The 17,387-nt window shown below is 42.7% G+C and overlaps 1 protein-coding gene across 3 annotated transcripts; it reads right to left on the bottom strand.

Moving 5' to 3' along the window:
• Positions 1-6,146: 6,146 nt before the first annotated feature.
• SERPINE2 (serpin family E member 2) lies at positions 6,147-16,265 on the bottom strand. Of its 3 annotated transcripts, none has more exons than XM_079314794.1 (9): positions 15,974-16,265; positions 14,660-14,779; positions 13,290-13,517; positions 12,031-12,228; positions 9,413-9,611; positions 9,174-9,274; positions 8,122-8,208; positions 7,583-7,666; positions 6,147-6,815 (listed from the first exon to the last, which is right to left on the bottom strand). In XM_079314794.1, the coding sequence occupies exons 1-9, from the start codon at positions 16,227-16,229 to the stop codon at positions 6,778-6,780; spliced, it is 1,311 nt and encodes a 436-aa protein (XP_079170920.1). In that variant the 5' UTR covers positions 16,230-16,265; the 3' UTR covers positions 6,147-6,777. The 3 variants fall into 3 exon arrangements, with proteins under 3 accessions (XP_079170920.1, XP_079170921.1, XP_079170922.1); XM_079314795.1 differs by having other exon boundaries at positions 14,660-14,776; XM_079314796.1 differs by lacking the exon at positions 14,660-14,779.
• Positions 16,266-17,387: the final 1,122 nt, after the last annotated feature.

The raw sequence follows: 17,387 nt of genomic DNA, 5'->3' as shown, positions 1-17,387 counted from the left end.
CTGACCTGCCCCAAGAGAGGAATTTTGTAGCCGAGAAAGTCAGTAAGGGAGATTGGCTATACAGCAAAGGAAACAGACACAGGAAGAATGGGTCCAGCTTGAAGCTTTTAAGATACATCTGGTGGAATACACTCTGTTTGGCCTCAGTTTTTTCCCTGCTTCCTTATTTTTCCTGTGTATTTCCAGAGTGACTTGGTCACTGAGGACAAGAGTGTTACTCCAGGTCTGGCCTAACAAATCATCCCAGTCAGGACAACAGGCAAGGACAACTTAAGCAAAACACCTGGCATAGCTGGACCTAAAATCCTCCAAACAATATTTCAGGCCTGGACCATGTTTGCTGTGCAAGGTTTCCCTGTGCTTGCAAATAGCAATGCAATGCTTGGCTCAATGGACATAGCTATAATCAGGATGATAACTTGTGATGCAAGTAGACACCAAAAGGCATCTTGTTGCCCGATGCTCTGGTTATTATTCTGACTTGTACACACCTATTCTGCTGTTTTTTAAGCCTGACCTGCTTAGCTGCTGCTGGTTGTCAGAAGTGAGTTTGGCTCTCTGCCGGAGGAGGGGAACACAGAGCTCTCCACACACAGAGACTGCACAGCAGGATCCTGAATGAATGTGCAGCCCTAGGATGGCATATCCACAGGGAAACGTTTTTAAGAACTACTATCCAAAACCTTTATTTGATGACTAGTGGTTATGAGCTCTTTTTAATCTGAGACATTCCCTCTGGCCTCATCACCCTGCTGCCCCTGGCTAGGGACGCGTGGCGGTGTTTCGTCTCGGAGGTCCATCCATCCCTCTCCGCGCTCTCCCGTCTCCGGGCTGGGACCCCAGGAGGTGCCGCAGGAGCGGGGATGTGCAGATCGCCGGTGTTTTGCTGCTGCGGCGCCAGGGCCCCGCCGCGCCCGCTGAGGGACCGGGCCCGGCCCGGACCGGCCCGCGCACGCACGGCCGCCAGGGGGCGCTGCGGCCGCGCCCGGCCCGCGCTGAGGGACCGATCCGCCGGGACACGGGAATGGGGGAGCGAGGATACGGGGACACAGACAGACACAGGGACAGATGGACAGCGGCACCGAGGATGGGCGGTATGGGGAGACACGGATGGGGGGAAAGGGGTACAGACAGGAAAATATGGGGAGAGCGGGACAAGAAGCTACAGGGAGAAGGAGACAACAGGATATGAACATATGGGAAGCTGGGGACTGGGAGATGGGGACAGTGGGATGTCGGGAGAAGGGGATACGGGGACAGGAACTGGAAGGTAAGGAGCAGGGAGAAAGGGGGACAAGAAGATACGCGGTGATGGAGACAGCAGGAGATGGTGACAGGGAGGCAGGAGGATATGGGTCTGGAGAGGGGGAGATGGGGACAAGAAGATATGGGGTGATGGAGACAGGGGTACAGAGACAGCAGGATATGGGGACAGGAGGACACGAGGAAGCTCCTGTTGAATCACTGCAGAGGCCAGCCATGCACAAAGTCACCTGTTCAGCCCCTCTGCTTGACCCTGCTGCTTAGAGGACACTGTTAACAGCTACCAACAGGAAAAAAAAAAAAAAAAAAAAACCAAAAAAACCAACCAGAAACAGAACAAAACTGTTCAAATGCCATCATTTTCCTCAGAATAGGTTTCGAAGGGCTTAGGGAGCTTTTCTGTGGTTTTGTTGTTGCTGTTTTGGTTTGGAGGCTTTCTTAAGCCCAAGGTGGAGCATTGAGGGTGGCAGTGCTTCTCAGAGGGACTGACAGTGCCCTGTCCCCCCAAAGCCCCATTGCCACTGGGGACAGCTGGCAGCCAGCCCGCTCCAGGGACAAGAAGGGCCAGAGGTGACACAGGGCTGTGCTTCCCACAGGCACACAGCTGCCAGCAAAGCCTCGACCAGGCCAATTGCAGTGCCCTCGCCTCCACCATTTCAGGGAGGGAGAAGAGCCCAGTTGGTCAGATACAGCAAAAGATACAGCCCTGCCTTTCTCCACCACATGTTCTGATCCCAACCAGCCAGCACGCACTAGTCTGGAAGTGAAACAAATGCAGCCTGTGATCCAAGGAGACAAACCCAGCCTTCTGTCTAGGACAGAGTGGCTCACAGCCAGTGTAATTAACTGATGGCCACAGGCTCCAGGTGCTCAGAGCCCCAAAGAAAAATCATCTGATTCACTCCCTCTATTGCACAAACACCCTTCAGGAGCTTATACACTTAATTACAGAGAACATGGTGCATTAGGAGCCCAGATCCAACATTCAAGGGAGATGCCATGGATTTAGCAACTCAAAAAGGCTTGGGGAAGATAATCCTTGGATCAGGGTTGATTGTGCATTGGAAGGATGTTGGAATGAAAATGACACTGTGTTAATGGCACATGCATCCCAGACAGGGCCTAATCTTTCTTCCAGTCTGTGCAAAGTTATCCTCACCATGGTTTGAAAACAAAAACTAGCATCCCTGGAACACTGAGCACGATCTGAAGCACTCTGAGCTGGCAATACACACCCATCACTACTCCAGCAGCAGCACAGAAGTGTCATCTGTAAGTGAACAGTGCCCACCTGGCCATAGCAGCAAGCCCAGAAACAAGAACAAGGAGAATGTACTCTGTCACCAGCATCACCCTCTTGGGGAGGAGGGCAACTTTCACCTTTAGGCTCCCCTACAGCCTTTGACAGGGGCTGATCTCCTCCTCCCCCCAGGTGTCTAATACACAGCCATCACAGCTCCCTGGCACCACAGTAATAATGGAAATTATTAGTGTTAGACAAGTTCCAACCACTGCAGGTATTGGTATTATTACTAATAAATGCACACAGTTTAAACTGGTGGGGCTAAGCCAAAGGGTTTTTTGTTTCTTTGAAGCATGAGGGAGAGTTTTTAAAATGTTGCTTACAAAAGAGGTATTTGAACTTCTTGCTCTTTTTCATCTTTATTAAGCCACGTTGCTGCTGGGAGGCAATGCAGCCATGTTTCTAAGAGAGAGATTGCTGTCAGAAGAAGGCTGCCAGGAGGGAATGTGCTGTGATGCCAAAGGGTGAACAGCAGTTATCCCTTTATACGGGCTGAGGAACTGGCCCTTCCCTACAATCTCCACTCTCTCCAGCAAATAGGATTTGAAATCAGTGTTAATGAAATGTGGAAGTCGTAAAAGAAAACCAGCCTTTTTAGAGCTCTCTGAAGTTAGAAAAACAAAGTTAAGACATGGTTTGGCAGATTAATAGCTTGCTATTTTACCTGTTAATTACTTCATGACTAACTACTTTCTTCATTATATACCTGACTCAGGAAATTTATGGCAAGGTTTACCAAACTCTTTCTCCCTACTTATTCTCCAGGCTAAAGCAACTGTAATCAAGTATTTTCCAGTCATTTCCTGTCCAGGGTTTCAGTCTCAGTGCTGAAGAGCAATCAGTCTCTCAGGGCTTTCCACCTCAGAGAAGTTGACAAAAGATGTGTAATCTGTGCTTTTAAAGACTGAGAAACAGGCATCTGTAGAGAACAGTCAGGAAGAGCAGACAATGAGACAATCAGAGCTGCAATTCTGCATCTCCTGCTGGAAGTTACCCATCCATTGTTAAGTTTTGCACATTCACGGTCTCGTTCTTCCTTGAGGATGTGGTCCCTTCCCAGCCCTCCTACCCTCAAACATCGAAGGGCTCAGGGGCACAAAACAATCTCAGCTTTGCCAGGATGACAAAGTTAAACTGTGAAGCAGTTGGGAGTAAAGAAGGAATAGGCTGAACCAAGCAGCATGAACATTCACCTTGACCAAGTCCTAGAGACCAAGATGACTTTGAAAAAACTTAACATGCAACTTAACATGGCTACTGACTGCAATCAGATTCCCCAAAGCCTTTCAAGAGCAGCTAACAGACAGCCACACTAAGGGTTAACAGACTACAGTAAACAGTGCCTTAATGCTAAAACATCACGCTGAACTCATTTCTCTGTCAAGCAAGACTGGAAACTTGGTATTAATCAGCTCCCAGGATGGAAGAGCACAGTGCTTTTACAGCACCACTAAAGAGGAAATTTTCAGCAGCTAACCTGACCCTTACCTTCCAAGGCTTTTAAATCATTTCTCTTCACCCTGAGCTCCTCTACCCAGTTTATAGACAGATATCACCAGCATCTTAGTCCAAACCTGCATTTTAACTTATATTTTCCAGCACTGAAAAAAAACCAGAAGTGCTACCTAAGAGTGGCAGAGCTGAACTCCCCTTTCTCTGCCTGGTGACATACTTCATCCTTGTACTGCAGAAGATTAAACCTCACCAGGAATATTTACTACATGTGGCATTCCCTCTTCACTTTGCTCAGAGCTCAGCTTGGGGAGACAAATAGTAAGACTAAATAATCCCATTCACATTTGCCAAGCCACCCTCTTCACTGTCCACTTCTGGGGAAAAAAAAAAAAAATAAATCTCCAGTTACTCACTGTTCATGCTCTAAAGCAATCATCTTATTTTGTAAATTATTTCAGGACTAACAGAAGGGAGTGACAGTTGTTTACACAGAAACTGTGCTAAGGCAAACCTGAAAGCTTATGTCACTGCCTTTTTTTTTCTTGCCCAAACCTAATCCCAAATCTGCTTGCTACCCAGAGCAGACAGTGCTGCTGTGTGTGAGTCCTGTGGGAGTTCAGCTTCAATGCCAACCCTGTAACACTTGAATTCTTAATACAAACATTAAATAGAAGCAACTGGAAAATTAAATCTCATATTGCAATTTTATTTTGATATTGAAACAGCAGCTGTTACTCTGAAATACAATCCCACACTGCTCCAGAGCCCAAAGATGACATCTTGTACCCCAATAGACAGAAAAATACAATGTGTATGGGAATTAAGTCCAGCTCAGGTCCTGGCTCTGTAGTTTCTGTGAGGCAACATTTCTCTGTCCTTGCAGGACAAATGGCACCCAAGACAGATGCAAAACAAACCAATGCACATGTCACTGTAGTTGTTTACAACCCAGTAACTGTTCTGCTGTTACTTGTGCTCCTTACATCCACAAGATGCAAGGAAGTGAAGAGAGGTGTGGCTGGGCTAGCCCAGAGAGCTCTCCTGCTCAGCACCAGAATCTTTTGTTACATGATCCTCATATATATTCTTTGGTTGCTGCTTTTGAGTTTGTCTTTTTTTTTCTTCCTCACCTGCAGGGTTCACTTTCTCTTCAACAAGACAGGAAGACAATGAGGCCATGCTAGTTTCTCCACTCACCTATTGAAAGAGGCCAAGCCCCCAGCACGCATCAGGAGCATCCCTTTCCCAGTTTATGTGGATTGGGTGGTAGGCAGCTAATACACCCCATAAAGCACCCTAAGATTTATTCTTCTTCCACAGATAACTGCAGTATTCAACTCAAGCAGGAAGAGAGAGGCAAGCAGATTGGCTTAATATCTGACAGCATATTGTGAGCCCTCAGCCTGGGGTTTGGACTGGCCCTGCACAACACATTCAGGTATTTTCAGCTGGAAGCATTTTCTCTTCATCTTGTTTTCTTACCTGACCAATACACACACTCATTCACCCTCCATTTTATGGATACATACATTCACCTACTCCCACCAGGGCTGAGTCTGCTGGAATTTCTCCCCTGAGACCAGCAGCCTCTTCTCCCTATGAGCGTGCCCTTCAGAGCTGCCAAAGACTTACCTCACCCACCCAAATCTCTCAGTTGCCACAGAAGCAGTACAACAAAGAACCATCTGTGACAAGCCAAAGGGATTTACTGCTTATTTTTTGGAAAGAATTTTGCACTCAGGAGAGTCCCACAAGGGGCATGAAGAGATGTCCATGTACATATAAACTGCAACACAGGAACAGGAGGAAAGGCCCCAGAGGGGCACTGATGTCCTCATGGGGCAGTTTTCAGCAAACTAGAGTTCTCTTCAGATATCAAACCTATGAATAAATTCATCCACAGCAGAATGATTTTGTAAAAGGTTATCAGAAGGAGGGACTAAAACAAGCAAAATCCAAAAAAAACAAACCCCACCACAAAAAAACCAACCAACACTTCCCTACACACAACAAAATGGTCTCCCAAAAGATCTCCCTCCTTTCACCCTTCTTAAAGGTAAATCTCAAACAATTACACAGGGCTCTGGACCCCAATATCTATCAGCACATCCATGATCCACAATGCTGACTGTTCATAATGCAGTTTTATTTCTTTCCTTTGTACAAAAACAAATATAAAATTTAAATCCAATAGAAAGTGTATACTAGCAATGACAAGTTTACATTACAGTGAGACAGGACAATGCGATGTGTATTGAACACCACATTAGTTTTAAAACTCTCAGTGATACATGCACTATATAAAAACTGCTAGAACTTTTATTCTATTTCTACCAAGAATATCCAGGTACCAAGATACTCAAGAACCAAAAGTAATCTTGATAGGTGGTATCTACAAAATTAGACCTTTTCCACACACAAGAAGAAACCAACATTAATAGAAACATTTATCATTCTTTGTTAAAATCCTCTCACAAAAAGCCATACATAAAATTCTTAGTAGATACAGAAAAAGCTCAGAAGCTGTTAGCATAGGTAACCATTCAGTAGTTTAGAGAATCTTTTAGACATTTTGAAGAGATACTGTAGTTTTCAATCTGTATTTTCCCCACAAAGCCAGAACTATGTTGACTCCTGTTTCAAAACCTAGTCAGTGGTTAAAACTAGTTCTTGAGTGAAGTCAAAGAGCAGTGTACAAAATATTTAACAGAACAGGGGTGTGCCTATTTACTTCTTGAAGAAAATCTTTTCCACATTCAAGGTTTGTTTATTTGTCCCATAAACAAGATTGTACCTGAGGGATGAAACAAAAACAAGGATTACTGTCTGTAAATAGAGTTAAACTTTTCCATGAAAGCATTAAGTCCACAGAGCACAGCCAAGCCACCTCATAAGTCTTATCCAGCCTTGCTCAGGTCTGAGCCCAGGGAAGTGCATGTTTGGATAAGTGGCCAGCTCCTATTTCTAGAGACACAGCCCTGTTGATGCTCTGTGGTGCCTTGGGCTGGGGCCTGCTGCCAGCAGCCTGCTCTTCCCCCAGTGCTGGCAGCAGCACTGCTCCCCACTAACTGACATATTGATCATACACATCACTCCAAGGAGGGCAATTCTGCTCTAGCAGAGTCAGCCCATACTGCAAAGAAGCCATGAGCACTATATTGAAACTCACTTATGTTCAGAGCAGGCTGGAGCAGCACCCTAGATCCCCAACCTCCAACTCTGCCTCACTATCTGACTGTCCAGAAATCTAGGGCCTATTCACCAATTCACTATCAACAAAGAGCTCTTTCTTCTGCACTCAGGGGATCTACGACTATTAAAGATTCTTCTTTTATACCCACAAATCTGCCATGCTTGTATCTGTCAACCTGACAACCAAAACGTATGTTTTCCCTGTTCCAAGCCACATTCTCAATAAAATAATATAAAATTAAAGGTACAAAAAATGCAGGATTTTTTTAAATAGTTATTCAGTAGCTCCAGCTTCTTTTGTCACTATTACATCATTGATTACTCAGCTTCCAAGCCACAAAGTACTTACAGATGTTAGATGCTGCTTACCTGTAGGATTGTGCCGAATGAAAAATACAAATGGTCTGTCTACTATGAACCAAGGAGGGGATGACCTAGCTATTAAAATTGCAGCTTGCAAAAAAAAAAAAAAAAAAAATTTGAGTAAGACAAATCAAGCACCATAATACATTATACACTCTATCAAAGTTTCCTTGTAGATATATATGTGTGTGTCTATATACATAGGCTTGAATAGATGCATACAAATGCCTAAAACCTACCAACCTGGACATTTAAAGTCACACATGTCACAGGATATTCTTACAAGAATTTTTATTTAAAAAGACATAAGATCCACAGAGAGCTGAAAGTCTTGGAAGCTTTCTTGAAAGTAAGCCTGTTAATATTTGTTACAGTGATAAACACTGGCAAGTTGAGATTTTACTGAGAAATTACATAAAACCCATTAACTGATGTGATCCCAAGCATACTGCCACAGTGATCTCCAAGTGGGCTATCTTTGCCTAGTGCCATAACCTTCTAACGAAATTTTTCCAAGTCTAACAATCATCAGCACAATTGCTTACTTGTTGCTGCAGAAGCTTTGGTTCCATCTTCACTAACCTCAATTTTTGTCTTTTGCAGAACATTAGATACATGAAGACCTTCTGTTCCTGAAAGACCCAAGGAGAACAGCACCTTCAGTAAAACTTAAGAGTCCTGAAGTACTGTGTAGCTAAGCAGCTCTGCCAACATGGCTCAGAATACTAAAAGCTGCAGTGCAGAACAATACCTTTGAATACAGTCACTAAGTGAGTTATAACAAAAATAGGGAATAATCTTAATTCCTCCTTCCTCTCCATTGAATAAGTTTTATTATTGATGGTTTAAGAAGTGCTCATATGCATTTTTAGTTTTAATTTTAATAAAACTGAAAAAATTTGGTATCTGAATTTAAGTTACATTCCCATGTGTCTCAACGTTGGGGGGAAAAAAAAAGAAACCAGCAACATCTCTTACTTTCAATAAAACACAATTTGTTTTCAAATTAAGCCAGCACAAGGTAAACTTTTTTGTTAGACAGCTCTATAGAAGCTAATCAGGATTTTAATGAAAGCAGAGAAGATAAATAAGATAACATTTTACAGCCATGAGTTCAACAGTGCTGACACACCATTTTCAGATACTAATATTTATAGCTCTGAGTTCATTCAGTCGCTTGAAGTGTGAATGTTTTTTATCCATGCTTTCTTGCAGCTCAAGAAAAAGGCCCTAAACACATACTTTAGGGAAGGTTACACACTGTAGTTATAGTATTTGCTACAGACTAGGGTATGGTATTGATCAAGTCCTGACAAATATTTCAGACAATGGTCAAGACCCTGAGGTTGCAATATCAAATCTTAGGAAGCTGACCAACATGATTTGCTGTTGTAATGTAAGATCCGGGAGAAAAAAGCAACTGCATTGCTGAACAGAAGCAAGAAGTTATGCCTGGCTGGCTACAACATAAAACCAGCTCAAATGTCATGGCAACACTTAGCCAAGAGAAAGCAGACAACTGCATTGGTAAAGCAGCACTTTATTCACAGCTAGAAACTATGAAGGACCACCATGAATTAAAACAAAAAAACCTTACTTGTTATTTTTGCAAAGTTTGCCTTTGACTGGTCAAACATATCTGTAATACCAAGTGCTTGCAGAGGTTCCTTTAAGTCTGTTTCTGCTTCTGCTGTAAATCTGGTTGGAACAAAAAGAATGCATCAGTATTATGTAGCAAAGTCACTTGAAGTATTCCTTCTCCTGTATCATATGAGGTACATATAAATAACCCCCCAAACATTTCCTGAAGAAGGAACAGATTATATAAGTACTTACTTTGGTAAAATAACCTGCACTCTTTTTGCTACCATGGTTGTCATCCAGCTTCCTATTGTTTTTGTGCTGATGTGGGGGATGATAGCAGAGAGTGGAGTTGTGCTTTCAGTGGGCAGTGCAATCAGCATGCTGATCATTTCCCCATGGTATGGCAGCTCAATGATGTTGTACCACAACTCATTTGGGGTACTTGTAGTGCCTAAAAAAAATAGAAACAAACCCAAACAAACTAGTGAGCCATAGCCATTATAACCTTAAATCGCTACCTTAACACAGCTACTGTTAGAGTCTGTCAGGAAAGCTTTGCCCACACCTCAAAACCATCTCTAAAGTCCCAGAATGGGCAACCCTTCAAAAGGCATGAGCTCTGCATGAGTATGACATAAAATACAGACAGGATGACACTATGGAGCAAATACTCATTTAACATACATGCTGCTTCCCAGACTAACTCACTAGCCCAGTGCAGCAAGCCAGCTACATTTTAAGTGACCAAATCTATGAATTAGCTGGATCACTGCTTCAGATCTCAGCTGCACCAGAATCAACTGTGAACTGAGAATAAAAAAAGGCAAGGAATAGCAGCAGACTATCTTTCCAAACTGAAGAGATTTTGCAGACAAGCTTGTTCCTTCAAGAGTTATTGCAAAATCTCCTGGTTCCTATCTGAAGGAGTCTGCTGCATTTGCTTAATTTTCTTGCTTAATAAGGATCTGATTAGGAAGCAATCTGAAGTCTTTCAAGATAGTGGGAAGCAGCCACTTGGAGAAAGTGCAAGAGGCCAATTAGATGAGATGGAGGGAGATAGCAACACATCCAAGTTACAGCAAGACTGTCTTTGAGACACCCTCTCCCCCTCCAAGCTCCCTTTGCTTACTGCGAGATTTCTGGCATGTGGCTAGGAAGCAAATGCTTTTTATAGAAGTTAAGTTAAAATTTGTCAGTTTACCTACAGACAGTGTTTCAGGCAAGCTTTTAGGATAGCAGCAAGATCTTATTATCTTTCCTCTTTCCTCATCTAAATCTGTACTTGTCAGCCCAAGCTGAAAAATCAACAGCTTCATTACAAATCTAATCTTGTTGCTAGGGCCATGAAATCTGCTCTAAACTCATATTGCTACAAAAACTGGCAGCATTGCACCTCTGTTTTGCAGGAATCATGTCAAAGTTGACAGTTTCACTATCCCTTTCATTATGGCAGTAGTTCTCAGGCTGGAGCCTACAGATCTAACACTGGTTGCAGAAGTCAGCTGCAGGACAGTCACACAAGGCAAACTGGCCAACAGGTAAGTGCTGCTTTCCTGACACATGCTGCTATCATTACTGAGGCAAACTGAACAGGAGGGGAGCTCAGCTTCAGTCAGTTGATGGGACTGAAGATACTTAAGATATTGAAATATTAAAGATCCCATTGCAAGCACAGATAAAATAGAAGCCCCTGTGCTAGGAAATCCAGAGATACAAAAACCCCAATGAGTCTTCAGCAAATGAGTAACTCAGCAGTATTTCTTTTGTTCCTTTCTAGTCTTAATAGTTTCTCTAGCTTAAACACATAGCAACATAATAGATATTAAAACCACCATCAGAAGTCAAAAGCCTTCAAAAGATAATAGTCTTGCTAAACTCCACTTTAAGTTAGGAACTTTTTTGAAACCCCAAAATTAGTGTATACTGCAGTAGGCTTCCCTACCTCCCCCAGCTTACACTTTCAGCAGTTAAAGTATTACATTACATCCAATATACAGGTTCAGGACAGAGTCACAGCTGTTTACTTTAACATAAGTCTACTAATAGTAGCTGAGCACTACCAACAGTTAAAGCAGGCATTTAAAAGCACAGTGTCTTGCTTTTAGATTTATAGCAAGCTGTATTCTCAGGCCTATTTCTCACACTGTATTTAGTACACATAAAAGTAAATTCCAGGCAGCACTTCTTAGAAGGATGTAACACTTAAATCAGAGCATCCATCTTACTTTGACCACTAAAATCCCCATAAGGATGCAAACTGAAGCTCTGAAGTATGTTGTCAGTCACATCAAGCTGCTGGTGTCAGCTCTGAGAGTCTCTGATGGAAGTCTGGCAGAACCTGCTGAACTACTTTTCACTTGTGACTCAATCTGAAGAGCAGTTTCACACCTCAGGAGATAGAGCCAGCATTCTAACCCAGCTCCTCTGGCTCCCACAGGACTGGAGACTCTCTAAGTCCTATTTCTCTATCTGCAGTAAAATATAAACTGATTCTACTCCAGTCTCTCTCAAATACAGCTCACCACCAGTAAATCTCTACTATTCTGCCTCTTGGCAGCTTTCCTTTATTCTCAGCCCTTATAAAAGTGTTTTCTTTCTTACAGCAAAGCTTAACTAACATGTAAATTTCTCCATTTGGGTACTTCAGACTTCCCCTTTTGAAGGCAAAGGATAAGGCAATACTTGAGAGAGCATCCAACCTTAAGGCAACTATTAAGTACCTTGCCCATGCCTCAGCAGCAGGAGGCTCTTCTGCAACAAAATCCACCTATATCAGCTACAAGGAGCAACAGCAAGCTCTCCTTTCAGTTTGAAAGAAAAGAGCAAATTCTATGCCCATTGTTGGTGGTACTGAGAGCCACTGAGCTTACCACAGCGGAAGATGGACAACTGGGACAGCATAGGAACCTGGTAGGTTTTCCCATCAGCTCCATAAAACGGGCGCTTCTTCGTATTCTCGGGTCGAAATCGCGATTTCCATAAACCCTTGAAATACACAGCATTCACTAAAACCAGTCTGGTCAAACTGCCTTCAATATCATCTGGAGCTACAATCTGATCAATCATACCTAGAAGAAATAAAGGAATTCTTGAGTGTTTGCTGTCATAACACCGGCCACCTGTTTTTGAAGAACCTGACACTCATTACTTTAGACCCCTTTACCTGTGAGTGTGCCAGCTCCTCATGGGAAAGCATATTTAAAATTCATAAAGTCAATGGTATTCTTTGTCAAAAAGCAAACTTTTGGGACAACTAGAAATAAGCATATCTTGCTAAATGATAGCATGTTGTTTTAAAAACTAACAAGGCTTTACCCTTTCCAGCATGTAAGCAGATCTAAGACTACATGGAATAGTTTCAGCTGAAACACCTCCCCATTCACACACTGCTTGCAACATTGCTATGCAAAACTGGTGATGTGGTCGAGAAAGAATTTGACAGCCTCCTTTCACAAATACCACATCCAACATCATTAACACACTCCTCACATCCAGGAGGGACTTGTTTTAGCTCCAAAAGGTACCAAACATAGTTCACCTAGACTGGGAACATTCTGCAAAACATGATCTCTGGCTTTAGCATTTGCAGGCTTCACAATTGGTTCAAGAGGCTTGAAGCATGAGGAGTTCTGTCAAGGCAGGGTTAGTTAAGAATCCTCCACTAAATACAAGTCCTAAGGACAGAATCATATCTTAAGACAGTTTAGGGCAGTCAGAGCAAAAGATGAACTGCCTATAGCTTCCCCTAAGTCTGATTTACTGAGTAAAACATCTGAGTTGCCTGAAAGCATCTATGTTTGAGAAAGCATGGCCCCAAGACAACTCTGCTTCGATCTCTCATCAGCTACATGAATGCAAAGAAGAAAAAAAGCTGCTCTGATCCCATGGAGAGATGGAAACAACCCAAGCACATCCCTCCAGGCAACCACACAGGCACATCTGCTGGGGCAACAAGACTGCTGGTTCTTGACCCACCAGCTCTAAAACATCACACTAATGCCAGCTAAAAGACAGTTTTGAGGTGCAGAGCAGAGATTTCTCTACTCCCTATCTTTCTCCAGTATTTCCATCTGAATTGGAGGTCTCAGACACCACCCTGCCGTGCACAAAGGCACTCACCAGTACTCACCCCTTGTTTCATTTTTCACCCATTGATTGATGGAATCACTTGCTGCATTTGCGTCCTCGAAGTCCACACTCTTGACACTGCACTGAAACACCTCTTTGTTCCTTGTAACAAAAGGCACTTCCATTTTAAAGCCACTCTTGGCAAACACTGCATTAGCAATTGTTACAATGTCTTTATTCTTTTTTGAGACTATCAGCCTGTTTATCTTCTTTAAGGCTTTACCAACTCCTAATTGGAAAAAACAGCAAGTATAATTTAGAATAACATGATAAACCAACAGCCACTTTATATGCAACCATAAATGACATGAAAAGTCAGACATTAAGCGCTGGACTAGAAAAGGAAGACGAAAGAAAGCAATCTGAAAGGACTTCCAAAATACCCATTTTTGATGTCTCATCTGCATTACACTACTGATTCCCAGCAAAAATATGAACCTCCACTATAATGCCTGCTGCACCTCTAGCTGTCTGCTCAGAATGTTACAGACAGTGCTTGGGATTACACTGAGGTTCAAATATTAGTGTAGAGCTACAAATCATGCTTTTCCACATAACAAACTGTCCCAAGAATATTTCATACCATGAGAGCCAGGTAACTTGTCAGTTCTGTGACAATGACAAAGAAAGTCAAATGGTCAGCCTACTCACTCAGGGCTCTGCAGGATTTGCACAACAAATGGTCTTGAGCCTCAGAACGTAAAGCAAAAATTGTTTTCTTTACTTCCTTTTCATTTACTGAAGAATAAAGGAAGCTGTCAAGATTTTTATTGTAAACTTTCAAGTTGAGTCTTAGTTTCCTTAAAGACTAAGTCCTGGTCTAAATCAGCTACAAGCAGGAGTTACTCTTAACACATGAGCTTGCCTCTAAAAAAAGGAAAAGGGAAAGTAGTAGGTTCCAGTGCTTAGTCGAGATCCTTAGGGCTTGAAAGCAGATTGCATGAAGTGCTTGCTAGCTCCTCCTCTGTGTGTGAGGGAAAGCATATGGCAGCACAGAAGAACTGCTGTGCTCCCCATACCCAGTTCTACATTATGCCTTATCAATGAGTGCTTGTCTACACAGGGAAGCTACTGCCAGGCAGGCATGTTCAACCACGGTATCAAACAGAAGCCTTGGCTGGCTGGTGGTAATGGGTTCCCTCTGTTTCCTAATAATTTGGGCAGAAATATTTCCTGACTACTTTCTTATGTAGACAAACAAGAGATATGAAAGGAATAAATTAGTTCAGAGTTATTCTCTTAGCTGCATGTAAGAAAAAGCCTCAGATGGCTTTGCTGTTTCACATATCACAAATGCTTTAACAGCACCACTGGTATGAACTTCTACATGTTCACTCTCCATTATGGGCAAATTCTTCCTGGAGAACATACCATAACAGAGGTTCTCAAACTGTATTCTGTGAACCACTGGTGGTCCACGGAGCACTTGCTGGTGGTCCGGGGAGAGCTGGCTGGTCTCATGATGCTGGCTCTCCTCTTTGCTTCCAGCTGCTAAATTGCATTAAAAGACAGCTAAAGACAAATTAAATACTTTTCAACTATTACCTTTCCAAAGAAGCAGTTGCTACAGTTGCCAAAGGACTTTAAGGTAGCCACAAATAAGAGCAGGGGAAACCTGTGCAAGGACATAGGCAGCATCCCACAACAAGTCTCTAACCAGGTAGTGGCTCCCTTCTAAAGTGTTTGAGAACCTCTGTGTCTCAGTTAGGATTAGAAAGTCTGAGGGCCAAATAGAAACAGCTGATATAATGCTTTAACATTTTTGGGAGTACTTAGATTTTGAGCATTCAAATGAGATTATCATTTGAGATATCATGAGAGCTGATTATCCCATGAAGAGATTTCAATCTACATCATTTAGATGTTAAGGTGTCAAATCATTTTGTTGTACTTGAAATCCAGGATCAAAACAGCAAAGCAAATGAAGACAGGACAACATGTTATATGACAATACTGCTCAAGATTTAAATGTGCACTTACCTCCTGGAGGGTTTTCTATTCTTGGAAGTAAGGCAGAATGCTGGCACTAAGATGTTAAGTCTTGCTGGCAAACACTCACAAAAATAGCATGCAAATTAAAGCTGTAAGAATCTTCAGCCTACTCCCTCTGGAGGGGCAGACATTGGCAGAGGAATATGAACACAGATGCATGCAGTGTCAGGCACAGGCAAGCAGAAATGGCTGTTTCAAGAGGAGGGCACTACAAGAACTACACATACAGGGATTCTGACAGCAGAAACACACAAAACTCAAGAGCAAAGTGAACTTACCAATTGTATGTATGTTAGTTTGCACCGCTTTCAGTGAGGTGCCAAGAAATATGCCCTGTTATCTATGGAATGGCACGTTAAAGGTTGTTCAGTACAGCCTGAAACAGAGTACTGCCACCTTTCTGCTCAGAACTAGCACTGTATCACCATCCACCCTGTTCTGGAACCCCAATTTGGCAAGAACACAAACAGTTCTAGCCAGGGCCCTGAAGTCATTAACCAAGCGGCTTAAAAGCCAGTTTGGGTATATGTAAATGCCCATGCTCAAATTGCCAATTAACTTCACCCATGTCCATTCTGTGCTTTGGTAAACAGAGTTAATTGGTGCATGATGCAATCTACCACACTTTGAAAGCTTTCTCATACATCATGAAGTCTGACAAAACACACCCAAAACCACCTTGGGATCACTGACCATTTACACTGTATCTCATCATAGTTGTCAGCTGCTTCTTTGTCTTGCCATCCGCTCCCAGCTGCAACACCCCCAGGACTGATGCAATCCCATGAGGAGAAACAACAACATTGTCCTGAGGCTTAGCTTTCACTATTTGATTGAAGACCTGGATTCCAACATCAGAGCTAAGCTCCTCCAGAGGATAAAAATTGAACTGGGAACATACAGACATTAAAGTCCCAAGAACAAAGAGGAGTGAAAACTGCCAGTTCATGATTCCTGGTTGGAGATACCTGTAAGAAAACAAGAGGGGAAAGTTACGTCAGCTTTCACAAGTACGGCATTTTTAACATACATTCTTATCTAAAGAGCAGGCAAGTGCCACACACCATTCACAGAGCTCTGGCAATGGAACTCACACCTGTGTTATGCTCACCACTAGCAGGATTTTCGATCTAAGAGTTTCTAGGTGCAGTGATAATCATAACATAGCTAGATTTCAGTGCCTATGTAAAGGACAAAAGCCTTAAAGTCAGGAGACTACCTCCCACCACACCTAAGTTCAGAGTTTTGTGTTTCAGTCAAATGAGCTTCGGCATTTTATTTAGATTGCCCTTTATGTTAAGTGAGTGCTGAGAAGTGTTGTGGTATAGTCCTCACCCACTGTATGTATGCACAGTACACCTCATAGATCATTTTCTGCAGTGAACACAAGCATATATACATATGCAAACGGCCCTTCTGTTGTGAGAATTTACACCTGCCTAGAACAATAAGAGTGAGCTGCATAATTGCCATTCTCAGAACAGGAATGTAGAGGAAAATTTTAGATTTTAAAATGCAAATACTGGACTTATATTTCAACCTGCACTTTTCCATTTGAGAAAATAAAGCACCTAGTGGATACAGAATGAAGGTAACATTCAAAATAGACAAATCTCCAAATGCAGGACTAACGCCTGACAAAAGTCAGTATCATTATCCATGAGCTCCAAAGAACTGAAGCACAAGCAGCAGCAGCAACATTTGGTTCAGGACCCATCAGCTACTGATTACAGAGAGCCAAGCCCAAATATCAAACATTGAGCACTGTAACTAATGGGCTGTTTTTCCTCCTATGAAACTGCATTCAACCCTTTTTGTTAGGGCAAAGGGATACTTAGAGAAACATGCAATAATCTCAAACTTCCTTAAATTATGTTCCCTGTTCACAATATTTTAAAGACGTTTCATATGCAAGGTTAACAGCCCCGACTTCCAATTCCAGACCAGCCAGGAGCCTGTTCCCTCACCGAGCTGACTTCAGAACAAAGGTTGCAGAAGTGTAGAAGGTACATGACTGAATGAAGTGTTATCTGCATAAAAAATACAAAACCAGGTCTCTGCTGCCCTGGAGCCCCCTGTGCAGCAAGTGCAGCACACTTACCCTTCT

This window comes from Erithacus rubecula (genome assembly GCF_903797595.1).
Source record: "Erithacus rubecula genome assembly, chromosome: 11".
Lineage (NCBI taxonomy): Eukaryota > Metazoa > Chordata > Aves > Passeriformes > Muscicapidae > Erithacus > Erithacus rubecula.
The sequence above is the reverse complement of the archived record's forward strand: the minus strand, read 5'-3'. Positions and strand labels throughout refer to the sequence as shown.

Coding starts and splice junctions, on each gene's coding strand:
- SERPINE2 (XM_079314794.1), bottom strand. CDS start 16,229: ATGAACTGGCAGTTTTCACTCCTCTTTGTTCTTGGGACTTTAATGTCT. Junction 14,780..15,973: donor GATGAGATACAGTGTAAATG/GTCAGTGATCCC, acceptor AATGCAATTTAG/CAGCTGGAAGCAAAGAGGAG. Junction 8,209..9,173: donor AAACTTTGCAAAAATAACAA/GTAAGGTTTTTT, acceptor TGGGTCTTTCAG/GAACAGAAGGTCTTCATGTA.